Source organism: Pyxicephalus adspersus, chromosome 7 (genome assembly GCF_032062135.1).
Source record: "Pyxicephalus adspersus chromosome 7, UCB_Pads_2.0, whole genome shotgun sequence".
In the NCBI taxonomy this organism is placed as follows: domain Eukaryota; kingdom Metazoa; phylum Chordata; class Amphibia; order Anura; family Pyxicephalidae; genus Pyxicephalus; species Pyxicephalus adspersus.
Window position 1 is genome coordinate 14,793,722 of NC_092864.1, and position 17,019 is coordinate 14,810,740.

Consider the following 17,019-nt stretch of genomic DNA (forward strand, 5'->3'; position numbering starts at 1 on the left):
ACATCCAGTTTGGCCTATTGAATACAAATGCAAAGGTTGTGCTAAACATTCAGTACCTATCCCAGTGCCATTTGTTTTTTTTCAGTAGTCTATGTTTAGCTCCATGATACATGCAGGCTATAATGCACATTGGTGGAAGGTCAGAACACACTGTGAACAAATCTAAGTCCTTTAACCCTGACCCCACTGTCTGTGCATTACAGCCTCATGACAGTGGTACAATGCAAGCTTGCAAATGTCATCTATACACATTTTCCTCTTAAGTACCATGGACATAAGGTAATTTTCTTTGGTATAACACAACCACCTAATATTGGTTTCACTAGGAAACTGTAGTGTGTGTGTGTATTGCAATAGCATTGTTCACATTCGCAAACCTGACAACCTAAGAAAAGAATAGACTGTTATTTTATCATATTATGCTCAAATATATTCTGCATATCACAGATGAACTGAAATAGCTGCTTGTAAAGGTGCTTTGTCTAGGAAGGTTCAGCCTGGCTATAGACATACATATGTCTCACCAGGCCCAGTCATGATGCTCTCTGTTGGGAGACTGGGAGATGGAAAATCTGGGAGCAGCATATATGCCGCAGATGTCTTGTTCCCTTTTCTCCAAAGAAATAGAAAAAAAATAGTTTCTTCAATAGAACGAACATATATAAAACTACATTTAAATAATATTTTAAAACGATGAATGAATTTCAACATTGGTAGCATGTACTAGCATGGCTTAGGCTATGTTAGAATGGTTGTGCTTGCCTCAGGTGAGCTTCTGACATGCATACGCTGTTCATAGATACCTCACGGCAGATCCATGAAGAACAATGAGTGTACAGCACTTATTAGTTCACCGTCACTGGAAATGATCATGAAAGACCTTTCCAGAAATGCAAATCTAATGTGTGCACGCAGCCTACAAAGCTTACTAAATTATCACCACTACATGGCATTAGGTCATATCCACCCATGACAGAGATCACATAACCCGATGATAGGGCTAGAGAAAAGCATTGAGGGACACTGAGGAGGGCTAAGATTTGAGATGAAAAGGTCAATTTTTGAAGTAGAAAATTAAAAATGCTGTCTTATTACCAAATACACAATTATCACATTTAACAGTCTATTCATTTCTCCAGCAGGTATAAACATGGCCTAATATGAAGCATAGCCGGCTGTCTTTCTTCATCCGTTACGGCAGCGATTTCAGTGACGGGCCAAGCCATATGCTTCAAGTACATGGTCTTCTGATCCACTGACATTTCACATAAACAGCTATCTTAGCATGGTTGGGCTCAGCATTCACTCACAAAACAAGCAAACTGATAAATTTTTTATTATTAAACAATGTACAAGAATAGGAACATTAATAATAACTGCAATGGCATGTTTTTGTTTTTTTAACAAAACATACAAAAAGATAATCCAATTAATGTATGATGGTGAAGCAGTATTAAACACAGACATTTTCAGTGCATTAATACAGCAAATCAAACACGACAATAAATTACGTGCTGTCAGCATGTACAGAATACTGAACTGTAGGTTATTAACGTTAGATATTAAACCATACATTTCACCAATAAAGTGGTCGGCCATGAACACATTGTATCAGAAAACGTTTTCTGTGTCCTTGTTAAGACTCTTCAAAATAAAAAACAAAGGTCAACGTCCATGTAAAAAGTTAACCCATATTATCTTCCTTTTTTTAATCTTTAAAAAAAAAATCTCAAAAAATATCTATTCTTCTTGTAAGGAAAGCTTCAGTGTTTTTTCTTCCTCTTGAGAAGGTGTTATAAAGCAGAAGTTATACAACTCCACAATATATGAAATAATTGCTTCTCTCCGGGAAGTTTAACATTGCAGAAACGTAATGCCATTTACATTTCAGGAAGTCAAAAACTGTATCAGTAAATAAAACTTTTTAAAAGTATAAAAAATTGTTACAACAGACATTTGTAGTGTAAATCTTAGAGAAAGAGACACAGGTTGAACATTAATGTGTATACATATACCTTAGCAAGCTGGGCCAGAGAAATAGATGCAGAAGCGTCATCAATCTGTTCACAGAAAATTAAATAAATACGTTCAATTCACAAATAAAAACAGTGAAATTGTCAATGACAGAAAATACAACACTTCAATTTTCCCTATCGTCACATGTGACTCAAAAGCTAAAAATGTTAAAACAACAAGTTACACATTTAAAAAGAAAAAAAAAAAACATTAAAAGAAAGGATAGAGCTAAAGCACACATCTGTATTACTAAACCCCCTTATATATGCATTCATGGTACAGAAAACATTTGGCACATTTATAAAACAAAAAAGCAATTCTTAAAAAAAACAAAAATGCAAATCATTTGTACATTAGATTTAGGTTTTAAATATTTTTTAATAAAGAAGCCTGTTAAAACATTTTTAACATGTTTAAGTGCCTTTTTTGTTTGCTTCTCCAATAAAAGAAACAAAATATCCAGTTGGTCTACACTTTGAGCAAGTGGGAAATGAGTGATTGGTAAAGTGGGAAATTTTATTGCTACAGAACCTCAAAGAAAGTTATTACTCTTCATGTATTCATCCGGGGAATACTGTTATTATAGTTTTAACAAACATGTAACATGCTGACCCATATCCTGGTTAACAACGTTGATGGTTCCCAAAGAACTTGGTAACTCGATATGTTACAGGTTTATTTTTAGGCAACCCGGTCACTACACTAGACCTCTTCCAGACAAGACGCATGTAAAAGATTGTATATGCTCATCTCCCCTGCAGCCTGTGTGTCACCAAACACCTTTCAGTTTATGAAAAACTGGCACAGAAAATCTGATGTGAAACAGACACTTCCAGCAGCGTAAACATTTGTGGTTCCTTCACATCATAAGAGACATCAATGATATAAAGATAGGCCATGATGGGTGAACCTAAGGGATCCCAGCAAACCTGGAATGAACATTTTAAAAATAATTTGCTATTAGTTGGCAAATGTTTTCAAATCCATGCCAGGTTTGCTTGATCACCCATGATAGTCTACCCTATTAAATCTTGGAAAGCTTTAATAAATCAGCCCATAGTTCCAGGCTCCAGGTGAGGATTTGTCACCAATGGGAGTGGTGATGAGCAACGTGAATGGCAGAAAAGGCAAGCATTTACACTCTTTTACAGGTAAACAGATTAGTAGTAGGAATGATTTAGGCGAATCATTTGATTACCAACTCTAGGGCTATTCAAAACTGAAGAACAAAAAATAAATAGTTATCCATTAAGCACAATTCCAGTTCAATTTTTTTCTAGTTATAGATTCTTTCAGTCCTCGCTACTGAGTCCTTGTTAAAGATGATATTCTCCTACTACCTATTCAGATGACAATGCCATCATCTGCAATAGGAAACTCCAACAGGAACACAAAAATTCAAAAGTGAACAAGGGTTCTAACTTTTCAAATAGAAATCAAGAACACTACTGAGCCCCCCAAAAAATCAACTGGTGCATTTGGTGCGAAGCAGGTTATGTGCAGGTCAGAAACTCAAGAGTGTCTGTCTTTCATTCCTAAAGACTTCATTTCCCACCTTACACACAGCCGAAAAAAGTTTAGGCTGGAGATATGCTTTAAATTACCTTACTGTGGATTGAATTATAAATTAAACATTCAGAAACCCAGGTGTTTCCTTTGCTTTACTAGCAATGCAACATTTAAGCCTCTTTCAGACTTGGGGTATAACAACAACGCTTTACCACAAGCTCAGCTCCCAGTGAACATTATGGGTTAAGTTGGGAACTTTTTTGCGCATGTTTGCCTTTGAGATGCAGAATCACACCACTGCAAATGCTAGGGCAACGCATGCAAACACATTTACCTGCAATGCATTTTGATGCTCCTGCGCATAAAGCAGATTACTATCTATGTGTCCTGCAGATGCAATTTTGGACCACGTTTGAAAAAGCCCTTACTAGTTTCCTAAACCATTAAAAAATAAACAGAAATAAAGAAATGCAATACAATAAAAATCAATAAAATGAGAGAGAAAAAATATGCACAAATATTACACAAAATGCACTTTCCAAACTACTAAGTTTCACATTTGTCCACGACTGTTAGGAACAAAAAAAAAAAAAAAAAAAAGGCTGGACATTTTCTGATAAAAGCTCAACTGGCTAAATCTTATTTCCTCAAATTTTTGTGTTTGCCCTATAAGAAAAAAAAGAGGAAGGACTGGGCGATCCAACAAAAAAGCCAGTTGTCTTGATATACTAGTATTGTGCTGCCGCACATGCAGATGATGTGATTAAAAAAAATTAGACATTTTCTCAAGGTTAGAAATTGTAAATACCAAAGTAATATGTTAAAAAGAGAAAACAAAATGACAACTAGTATAATGAGGCAAAGCAGTATTAGGTTGTTCCTATACAGCTATAATGGTTGCATCAGAGCAGACTGGGAAGGGGAGCAAATGTAAACTATATGCTCAAAACTGTATAATTGTATCTTAGCTGTATATTAACTTTTGTCCCACTTCAAATACATAACACAATACATGTAAAATTACTAAATTGAAGAGATGCTGTGAAATTATTCATAATACCAGGTACTGGAAAGGGACTTGTTTTTGGTCCTCTGTTTGGACCGCCTCTACACATATGCCAACATCTTAAGGATGCCTGCAGGTTGTTAATAGAAGACTTGCAAAGCTGATGCAAACAGAGCTGACATTTCAATGCCTGAGCTGAGGAAATTTAGTAAAATTCAGTTTAGTGGATAATCATTAAAGGGTTATGGTAATATGCCATTTATTTATTTTTTCTATCAGAGTACCATGAGGGCAAATTTCTCTTAAGACACAACAGGTAGTTAAAGGAAATCTCCCATGCACCCATCTAAAAATTTCATCCATACATATTTCTAGAAACTACATTTTTTTTTTCAGTAGGCACAACAATAAATTTGAGATTCCCACTATCGCAAAAAATCGCATACCTTCCAAACAACTAGAGCAGCGGTCGCCAACTGGTGGTCATCCGCAGCTCTGGCGGGTGCGCCCCCAGTGGGGTCAGATTAAGGACCCTGCTGGGGGGCGCACCGGCCAGAACCGCAGACCATGAATCCCATACGGATATGTGTGTCTGGACACAACCCGCCCACTCTCCCATCGCAGGTCTGAGAATGTGATAGGACAGTGGGCAGTTTCTGGCATCATGACATCACTACGGGGTAAGTTTCTTCCCCTTTATGAGACACATGGCTAGCCGAGCATTCGCGGTCCAGAGTCTGTGCATTTAGTGGTCTGTAGGTCCGAAAAGGTTGGCGACCACTGAACTAGAGATGAAAAACCAGACCGGCATCTTTTAACACAACAAAAAGTAATGTTGTGTACTGGAGGATGCTGTACCTGTGCATTGGCGTGCTGTTCTAAAAAAGCACTGTACAAATTGAACCCACAACATCAAACTACTTAAAAGCTGCAATGGCAAAAAAATAAAAATAAAATTCAAGAATGATGTCAAGCTGATGTGTCCCCACTAGGAATCTGCAGCCCCAAATCTAGGTGATTGAATAACAGTATATCGATAGGGCTCATCAGTTACATTTAAATGCAATAGACATTTCAAGAACACAAACTGCTAAAATAAAGTTTAATTTTATTTTGAAAACATGTGACTCATTGTATACACATGCTATAAACAAATGAAGATGCAAATTATTGCAAGAAAAACGCTTAAATGCTTGCACAAATAAATATTACAATAGCCACTCAACAGGTTAAAACGAAACTTATTCTGGGATCAAAGAACACAGCAAATGATTTCCTAATTTCTACATCATTAATAAAACCTTGTATCATTGTGGACATTAATCTAAGCCTGTTAGTGAATTATACTAGCAGTAAAAAGATTAAAAACATTAACACGATTACAAATATTTCAAAGATTATTGATCAGAATACCTAATACTGCATAGCAGCTGGGCACTGGCAAAATACAGTTGAAAGAGGCGGGTACTTTTTGGAACGTCTGTGGTCCAAGAAGTGCGCCAACATTTGTGCTTTGCAACTGATGTACAGCATGTTTTTAGTAGGTTTTAATGCCAATCGAAAATTAGAAATCCCATTTCTCCAGGATCCTACTTTACAGTTAAATGTAAAGGTGTTTTCTAGTATTGTTACTGTATATGCCATCAATATCACAATGGTTGGTGAATGTTTCCTTTGTAAGATGGGGACAGCCACAAGCAGTACCCTAGTATAGAAGGGATTTTACTTTCTATAATTTCTATGAAAACAATGACTACAAGATTTGTGTGTATGGACGCCATTGTTCAATTTTCCTGCTCGCAAATACAGAGCACAGACAAAAAAATAGGATTATGACATAATTCAGATATCTGCCAATACAAGACAATTATGAGATATTGCAGCAGCAAAATTGGTTTCCAGGTGTGCTTTCTTAAAGGTTTCACGAAAACTAAACTGCACTTTCCATACTGGATTTTTTTTTAAAATACAGTACAGACCTACAATATTGAGATGTGTAGGAAAGTAATTGATAAAGCTACATTTGGTTTAAAACCTACTATTTCCAAGTATATCACTCTTGTATTTCAATGCAAGTGTCATCTGTTTATTCTACAATATACTCAGTTCTGTAGAATAAAGCAATGCAGTGGCAAGTGAAACTCAATGTCTCTGCTGTTCTACCTGTTGCAAAAAAAATAAAAAATAAATAAAAAAGCCAACAATCCTTAAATAGCTGTTAGAAGCCCTAGGAAACAAGCCGGCAAATGCTCATCCAATTTTGTCAAGCTTTTGTTCAAGCTGCAAAGTTAACAGCTTCCCGCCCACAATCTGTTTTTTAGAATTCCTCAGAATGATACCTCATCCTGAGGATACATTGATGCCATGACACAACTACAGGCCAACATCATTGGCTGCTTTTAGATTTGTGACCATGCTCCAGACTGAAACCGTGATTGGAATCCAACCAGTCTGGCTCCAAATCCTGGGATCACTACAGGGGCCAATTACATGGGTTTGCACCAGAACCACTTAATCAGCAGCAAATTGCCAACTACTCCTGTCAAAAAAAATTATCTTTAAATTTATGACAAATTGCTGACTTATAATGAATACAAAACTGGGCAGTACACAGAAAAGCTGCTTACTAAAGCATTGTAAAGGTCCAGACAAAAATAGGAGAGTATTTGCCAGATCCTCTCAAGCACAGCTATATGGAGTATCCATTGCATGTTTGTAAATAGAAATGCTGCTGCTTTATATGTCCAATGTAAATGTGCATATCTGTATGGCAATTGTCTGACAACTATTGTTGTGGTAGGTGGATCACATGCACACAAAAATACCATCGATTAGTGTCTACATATTGACAATCTGCATCACATCTATACCTCCTGTCTTGCCATATAAACTAGCTATATCTTGGCTTCTACAGAGGAAATGGCGGATGAAATCCTTCCACCTGTCCTTACAACTTAAATGTACAAAGGAACAGAGACATGGCTTGCACAGCCTTGTTGTAAGGACTTTTTTTTTTTTAAGCAGCACTATTAAAAAGACAAACCCCCATGTACTAACTACTGTACAACATGCCCAGTACACATGTGTGAATAGTTTTATTATTAGAGGGGTAAAAGCTAGAAGCAATTTAATATTTTAGAAACACATTTAGGTGGACTTATTCTGTAATGGTAAACATGTTTCCTGATGCTAGAGGAAGCTCAGGTAAACTACAAATCATGATTGGTATTACACAGCAAGTCGAGTTGGCTGTAACCAACTATTACTAAATATGCTGACCTGGATAATTTAGAACCTTTAGAAACACAGGGGTGGAAAAATTACGAGAACGGTTCAGCAGACAGTCTAATCTATAAAGCTTTTTGTACATGTCATTTCCAATTTGTGGGATGTAACACAAATGTAAAGTGCAGACCCTACAATTCAGTAATTGTCTTTTCTAAATGTAAACTGAACACTGCCGTGTAATTAGCAGTTTGGGTACCTCTTATTTATAGCTCGAAATAAAGTCCTCAACACCAGTCAATGCTGATGCTGTATATGCCCATTTACAAACAGCTGCAATATAAATGGGTAGCTTTTATGACATTTATCCTCTTTTAGAGCTGACCCATAAATCAAATGTTAACATAAAGCTAGGTCTTCTTGAAAAGCCGACTGAAGGGCTGCAATACTTTTCCTGGTGAAGTTGGGGGTTCAGGCTCCATTCAGTGCTGATCACCTGTCTAAGAAGCTAGGTAACTCAAGTAATTTTTGCTGAAGGAGAATATTTGCGGATCTGAACTCCTAGGTTTACAAAATGTACCAAAGCACCTAGTACTCAGAAGTGTGATCAGAGTTTAAGGAACATGTTACAGAAAAACCAATTACCCAGGCATTGTAAATGAATATCAATAGCAGAATTACTGTTAACATTGCTTTATGTTAACACCTGAGTACAAGTATTTGTTTTCTTTCTGTCTCCTTTTACGAAGATGGCAAAAAGAGTGCTACGGGCTCTAGAGATTTGTCCAACCCTTTATTATTGTACAATATATAGCACTGAAGTGTTTGGACCCTGGGGGCAGCTAAAGCACAGTACCTGCTTAGCTAGGGTAAAAATGATTTGGCTGCAATGCTTTTGAGACATCACATGTGACAGACAATAAGGCTACAATCCAATAAAAAACAGGTGCATTAAAAATCACATGATCTGTAATTAATCATCAATAAACTGTAACAACATTGTTACATAACATGCAGCAAGACATGTTTTCAAGTATAGAAAAAGCAGTTCATAGTAAATTCAAAGATTTAAAACCAGTACATATGTAAAATAGGGCCATATGTAAATGTAAACAAACCCAAGTATATCATATTTGTTTTATAAAAACTGACACGTGTAATACTTTATTGTAAAGAAACAATACAAAAGGCCTATACAAACAGATCTAAAGTCAAAACAACAGAACATGACAGCATGTTCACAGTAGTGACCGATCATACAGACGGTACAAGGTCCTGTATAACAGGATATATTATTGCATTCAATATGAAATACAGTGCCAAGAGAAACTCTGCACTTTCATAAAGTGCTCATTATACCAGTGTGCAAAAATACATTGGCTTTTACAAATTCACAGTTTCAACAGAACCACACAGAGAGGGGCAGGTGGGAGCCTGCATTGTTAAGGCTGGAGTAAAGAAGAAAAAGGAAAAGGGTGATTGGGGATTTACATACTGCTTTTGATGCTCCACTCATTGGATCATTACGATTTCTAGAATGCAAACAAGAACAAAAAAGGAAAGCAATTAGTGGAATCAACACCTTAAAAAGTAAATATACAATAGGAAAAGACTTCAGATAAATCTAACATGTAGGGAATTGATATTAAAAAGTTTATTTTTCAGTAATTGCATAACTGGCAATGCATATGACCACAGAGGTCCCTACTACAGGTAGGCCAGTTGCCAGGCCAATTGCCAGTTATGCAATTACTGAAAAATATTTCTTTATAGAAAAAGGCAGAGGGGGGAAGATGCAGGGACTATCAAAACCAGAGGGAAATATATTGGGGAAAGATTTGAGTAAACATGGAAATTGTTTTCATTAGCAATAGATTACATGTTTCAATATGGCAGAGAACGTTAGGGAATGACAACAGAAAACCGGAAAGGACTAAGCAATCACTAAACCTCTTTATGTAACATACAGCTATAAAAAAAAAAAAAAAAAAGGTAAAAAAATGACATCAGAACTTACACGACAAATGTCTTGGTTGTAGTCCTCACTCCACCAATAGGAATTCTCCGAACGATAACAGATGAATTTTTAGGAATAAGGGCTGTTTCATCTGTGTATTCTACAGAGGTTAAAAATACAGAAGCAATTAAGGTAATTTACAGCAATTTTCACATAAAACAAACTGGTATGAGTACACTAGACAATAAAGACGCTGCATCAATGTAAATACACAACACAAAGGATTTATTTTATATGCTCATGAAATAATATCCATAGAAGGAGAGTTTTAAAACATTGTACAATTCTTCCTTCTTAGAGATCCCCTACATCTGACATATATTGAGCCAAAGAGCAACAATGTATTGAAACAGTATCAGCAAAGAGTTCAGAATTATGACAAATTAAATGAGGTATAGGGAAACATGATTTCACTTAAGAAATTGAAGTTCTATTCCTGCTTTTTGTTTGTAATGCAAAAAAATGTTTATTCACTGAGGGAATGAAATGACGCAAAGGGAAAGGTTAATAGCTATGACAGGTATTGTCCAACCCTTCAGAGGGTTAAAAGGTGCAAATTATACAAATCCCACAAGTGCATACAACAACACGTCGATTCTGTTTTTATATTAAGCGGTGTCCATGCAATCATTTTAACTGTATGCACCGATTTATGCGTTTACTTAAAGGCAGCCAAAATCTTACACAAGGTGAATTTAGCTGTTTGAGTTGAATAGAAATAGCTACATAAACTCAACGAACATCTTTTAGATAACTTTAAAGCCAAATTAAACTCTTGAAGATGCTCTGCAGGAGGGCTTCCCTCCACCATTCTCTTTCCTTCGCCCCTTACAGATCTCATGCTTGGCGGTCGCCTGACAGGACCGTGATAATCAAACTGGGGCACTTTATGACCAACTGCAGTCCCCAGCAATTTGTAAATGTCACATTTCATTTACATATGGAGCAAAATTATCAAGTAAAGAGAGTTTCAACAAAACATTTCTACGAGAAGTATGGAGAGTTTGAGGGCACAACTGAGATATAATTTTCATCTTTCAGCATATTATACAGCTGCACTAGGTGTTTAACCCTTGTTTAAGATTGCCATTTTCTTTGACCACATTTTGATAGATTTGAGGCAGCAGAAGAATATTGCAACCCTGGGCCCGAGTATAGGAAAATGGTCAATGCAGACAAACTTATACATAAGACTCACTTTTATAAAGAAGAGGCATGTTTTTTTTCTTAATATTTACATTATTTAACAAATGTATGGCTCTATATACTCAGGACTGCAAAAACTAACTACAAATAATTGGACTGAAGAGACCTCAAGAAATAGAACCATTTTTGTGTGTTTTATAAACACTTTACTATAGCAGTTTCAAGAACAGAAGAATTTTGCTATCAATTTGCATGCAAGACCACTCACTGAAAATAACAGATATGTTCTAAAAACCAAAGTGAAAAAAGTTTACATTTAGCTGAACTGCAACCCACAGATGCCACCTGCACCATTCAATAGAAAGAAAAGATTTAGGTGTAAGAGGAAGCAAGCTGAGGCTATATTTTCTGTGCCAAAATGACCTTAACGGACCTTAAAACACATAATAAAAGACAGGTTACTCCCAATAATGAGATTTCAGTGCATGAAAAATATTTTATTTGCTTTAGGTTCAGATACAGTAACTTTACATTGCAGCGTGGTATTGGGAGAGCAGATAGTTCTCTTGTATTTGGGGCCCATTCAAAGTGAAATAGCTGTGGTAATGCAATGTTCCTTAGCAGATGGCAAAGTTTTGTTGAAAAGATGTTACTGTAGCACAATATGATGTGAATGGACCCTTAGGGTTCTTGAGGTTCTAAATTTCCTGGGACATTTAAACATAACTGTTACACATTTACTGTGGTTTAATTTAGAAATTATCCAAACAATGAATTTATATTTTTTAATAAAAAGCCCCCTATTACCAATATACTCTCTCCCAAACACAACCTTACAAAAAAGAAAAATTATTATCTGCAGAAACCAGATTCCTTGTCCAATACAAAAAATAATACTGGCTTCTATTTTGATTTTTTTGCGCCAGTCTTTTACAGACCTAGAGCAAGTACAATAACTGCGGATATGGGTTTCAAAAGACAAGATGGAGCAAAAATTGTGATGAGGCAGTGTTGGCTGCCACTGCTTCTATTAAATATTAGCTGCATGCAGTACTTTAAGACGCCCAGAATAAGTATACAGAAGTAAGAGTCAGTCACATTCAACTGGACTTGTTAAAGACACTTTGCAGCTTTTAAAAGGTGCTTCATCAGGTCTACTAGAGTAGGATATAGATGGATCAGTTTAGAAAGCTGCAAAATGTCTTCACCAACACACCAAGTCCAGCTGAATGCTACTAATACTAGTTATACAATGACCTGGATAAATGAGAAATCTCAGACATATTCAGGACGGCGTTGTGACCTCATGTTGACTTATTACCCACATACTTTCAGTACCAGAGAATCAAACAGACACAGACAGGCAACTAGTATTCCTAATAAGTAAGGAACCCCTAAACTTTAGTTCAGTGTTCCTTAACTACTAGGTATTAAAACAAACAGTACTTTTCTTGAAACAGATTTTTTTTTTTTTTTTTAGTACCATGGTACAATATACACAAAACGTATGAATTATACATCTTAGGCTACGTACACACGTGCAATGGCTCTTGTTTGATAATTGGCCTAGGACTGAGATGAGAATCTTGCGTGTGTACAGCGCTCGCCATCCGAACGACCGTCCTGTCAGATCCACGGACGATGAGCGACAAATGATCGTAATGAGAGTGAAGGGGAGAGAGCGCAGTGGGGTGCAGCTCCCTCGTTCTCCCCTATACATAGAGCAGAACTTGCTCTATTCAGCCCTTGTTCATGCATTGTGCAGTCGTTTGTCATTGGAAAGAATCGTGAAAGATCCTTTCCATCAACAATTATTGCACGAGTGTACATAGCCTTAGATCTTCCTGGTCTCAAACTATTTCACTTTATTGCTGTGTCTCCATTGTAGAGAAATAGTAATGTTACCAAGACATGAAATGAAGGGAAAAAAAAATAAAAAAATCAGAAAATGTAGTTCTCAAAACAAAAAAGTTAAATCTTAGACAAAAGGGAATTTCCTCTCCACTTACACAGTTCTCCCCAACAACTTTTTTTCTTGTTGGAAGATTTCCCCCTTGTAACCACTAACATTTAGGACTTTAGAATCTTTATAAAAAAAGGTCACCAATGTTAATAGTGCAAATCTTTGGGGACACAGACCACAATATAAACAAAAACACTTTGAAGGGGGTTGAATACTCCTCCTCTAGCTATCCAAAGCAAAGTGTTTCAGCTTGCACATGCACTACTATATAATGGTCATTCACTTATCTGTGCATCGCTCTGGATCATAGAATTGTCCATACACATGACACAAAACACGTTGAACGAGTTAGCAAATCATTTACGTATGATCCACACTTATGCAATCTCACTACTGCGTGAATCATTTAGAGTAACAAGACAAACCTTTCAACAGGAAGTAACAGAAAAGAGTTTCGGCCCTGGGTGTTACCCACTTCTAGATTAAATATAGATACAAATAAAAACTATAAGGATTGATTCCATGTCATGCACAAATACAGCCAACCTGACCAGGTCCAATAAAGAGAAAGTAACCACCATAATGAAGTGCAGGAACTTGTATGACTGTAGGTCAAATATTATACTTTATAAATGTTTCCTGTGTCATACCCCGGATGCTGGGTCCAAGCAGGACAAAGGAATTCTACTTCTTTCCAAACTGATATTAGGTCCTTCTGATGCTTAATCTAATGCTCATCAAAAAAGCTATGAAATGCCAACTTAGGTCCCTGCTTAAGAAAATTAAATAATTATTTCTATCAGGGGTGTGGCTTAACTCTGACTCAAAGAAAAGTCAACAACCTGTGCATAGGAAACAAATGGGGCCGCAACGACCAAATGCAACCCAGAGCAAACATTTGTTTTCAATCTGTTGATAACAGTATATTCCACAGAATGCTTTTCCTAAGCTGGGTGGTGACCCCAAAAACAGCCGGAGGGTTAATGTAAAGTGCTGGGTGGTGGGCCTGGCTAAAAGTGGTTTGGGAAAACACTGAAGTAACGTTACAGATGTGATTCCATTAGGAAGATTTCTGCTCACCTTTCATACTTAAGGAAGTAAGTAGAATTATCTGCAATGAAAACATGAAAAGTACCCTCACATAAAACCTCAACATATGTAGTCAGTAATTCTAAATCTATTGATTTTTCAAGAAAAATTCAAAAGCAAAGAGGCCGGAACACTCCATTTACAACTTTACACCAACAAGAACTCGCAACATGCAATATTTCCACTCCAGAAAACACACGGTAGCCACAAACCAATTACCATGTATACGCAATGCCAAAAAATTTAATAAATGCCCATTTAGTAGTTGATTTCCACTACCAAATCATTTGGACTTGTGAAATATCACCGGGAATAAAAGTGAAGGAAACTCCACAATTCTAAAGCTGCAACCAGAGCGAGAAAAAAGGATAAATTTCCTTCATTTTGGAGAGATTCTGTCTCATTTTGTTGTATCAACAGCACATGAAACAAATTGTTTAAATGGGTTTATAAAACTGATGTAACCATATAACCATACCTTGATGATGTTTATAATGAACACTGCTTACTTCCTAACATAACATTTGCAAATAACATTTTCATTTCAATACAAAGAAAAAAACAACAATAAGCAGATGCATCAGTCAATATTTTAAATCAGTGTTTCTATTATGTATGTTCCAAGTTAAAGCAGCCTTGCTTTACATTTTTAACACTGGGAACCCTTAAAATAACTTTCACCTCTCATTGAATACCTGCTATGCGTGTTACTTCCCCCACCTCTTAGATTGTAAGCTCTTCAGGGCAGGGTCCTCTCCTCCTCCTGTGTCACTGTCTGTCAAGTGCAACCTCTATTTAATGTACAGCGCTGTATAATATGTTGGCACTATATAACTCCTGTTTATTATTATATATCCTCACTTCCCAGTTTTACAGATAGCCAAAAAGATCATTGGCATCAATGGTTTTTAACCTGTGATGCACAAATAGCTCAAATAACTCCTAGCACTTTTTGATCAGTGTTTCTCAACCTTAACCTTCCTGAATAATAATTATTTTTAAATATAAAAGCGGTACATTTAAAAATACTGAACATTTTAAATTTCCTGTCTGGTCCCGCCTCGCAGATGCCTGGCATCCGCTCCCCTGGCCCAAAAGGGAAGAAGATGTCGGGCATTGTTGGAGGGCCAGGTAAGCTGTTTAAACTTCCGGGCACACTCGGGGTTACCGTTTTTTGATAATTTACCCTGAGCCACACTCAGCATTATCGCTGGGGAGGTTAACACTGAGGAAACCTTGCAAAAGCTTTCAGGTCTCGATGTTTAGGATATATATGCCCAGTTCATAGAACATTAATATTAATAATAAAACAGTATTTATATAGCACCAACATATTACAGAGAGCTGTACAATAAACAGGGGTTGCATTTGACAGACAGATACAGACAGTGACACAGGAGGGGAGGACCCTGCCCCGAAGAGCTTACAATCTAGGAGGTGGAGAAAGTCTTACACAATAGGAAGGATAATATTGGTTAATAGGATAAATGCCAGTGTTCTCCCCAGCCCCTTTAAGCCAGGCACACAACCCAGCACTTCGGTGACCACCTGGCTGGTTTTGGGTAGTTACTGAAGAGTTTGATGATAATACAGGGCTGCTACAATTTCTTACCACCTGGCTTGAACACTGAATGTCCCTTACAATAGCAGCCAGTGGGAATAATGCACACATAGCCCTAAAGAACCGAAACACAGAAACCCTAGCAACCTCTGTAGGAACCCTGCTAGAGAAACACTGATAAAGAGAAACCTTGGCTGAAAATGTAAATCAATGCAAAAAGCACCTAAAATCACATTATTGACCACCAACCTTTGCATCTAGCGTTCCGTTACCCATGGCACCAGCAGCATACAAATATATATATAATGCAAATAGCACGGTATAGAATGTTTACCTTCTTGGGTCTGTGCGTTGGTGATCTGCAGGTCGCAGTCGGCCGCCTTCAGCCTCTCCCGCCCCATGATCTGCCTCTTGAGGTCGGCCAGGGAGATGTGCAGCCCATCGAAGGTCACTGTATCATAGTTGAGCTTGGAGGAAAACTTATAATGCACGCAGGACATGTTAACAATTGTCAGGTATTTGCAGAGCTAGGGAGAGAACAACACACACATACACACACACTGCACACCTCACATATATACACACACACTAGGGGGCGCCTCAGGCACACCAGCACAGTCCCAGGTGGGGGATGGTGGAGGTGGGAAATGCTGAGGACACAACACCGGTAGCCATGGGGCGTCCTCCCCCCACAGAGTCCAGCACACAGTCCCAATGTCCCACACAGAGCTCCGGTGAGGGGATAAAGTCCGTTCGCTACAGTTCGTCAAAGTCCCTTGTAAAGAAACCCCCCCCCAAAAAAAGGAGTCCTCACGGGGTCCCTGCTCGGTCCGTAATGTCCTCCAGGCGTCGGCGTCCTCGCTGTCACCACTGCGCACACAATGGCTGCTTGCGGCCTAGTTCTCCGAGGCAGGAGGCTCCCGCCCCCTAAACGCTTGAGGTAAACCAATCCCCACAGTCCTTCCGGTAGAGACCAAAACCAAAAGAAGAAAAGGACAAATTCACACCGGTCCCGCCGACTTCTCCTCAACAAGTCGAAACAGCGGAGAGGCCGTCGTCGTCGTCCGTTCTCTTCTTCTCCTAGTCACGGGGCTTCCAGTCAGCTGTGCGAGGGCGACGTACTGCGTCACCTCATTCACGAGGCACACGTAAGGCGGGGATTGGCGTGGTCACGTGAGGAGCGGGATGCCGGCGGTAGCCATTTTGAAAACTGGTAGAAAGGACAGAATTACTACTTTATATATTTACATAGAAGAAGGGGAGTTTAATATATTGTACAATTTATAAGAATGAAACCAATTGATCGTTTTATGACATAATCACATAAAAAGTTCCCAGGGACAAACAAGAACCTGGTGTGTATCAAACTCACATGATAAAAACAGAAACAATGATAAAATGACTCAATGTTTCCAACCAGTTGATATAGAGATATATCAGCATTACAAAAAATCTATTAGTTTCATTTATAAATATATATATATATA

General features: G+C 37.7%; 1 protein-coding gene across 2 annotated transcripts in view; it reads right to left on the reverse strand.

Moving 5' to 3' along the window:
- Positions 1 to 16,651, reverse strand: part of RBBP6 (RB binding protein 6, ubiquitin ligase) — a 33,233-nt gene extending 16,582 nt beyond the window's left edge. For both annotated transcript variants that reach the window (XM_072417572.1, XM_072417571.1), the window contains exons 1-4: positions 15,867 to 16,651; positions 9,774 to 9,873; positions 9,252 to 9,288; positions 2,016 to 2,060 (exon numbers count right to left, since the gene is read on the reverse strand). In XM_072417572.1, coding sequence (XP_072273673.1) covers positions 2,016 to 2,060; positions 9,252 to 9,288; positions 9,774 to 9,873; positions 15,867 to 16,032 — 348 coding nt within the window. In that variant the 5' untranslated portion in view covers positions 16,033 to 16,651. The remainder of the gene's footprint in view (positions 1 to 2,015; positions 2,061 to 9,251; positions 9,289 to 9,773; positions 9,874 to 15,866) is intronic.
- Positions 16,652 to 17,019: the final 368 nt, after the last annotated feature.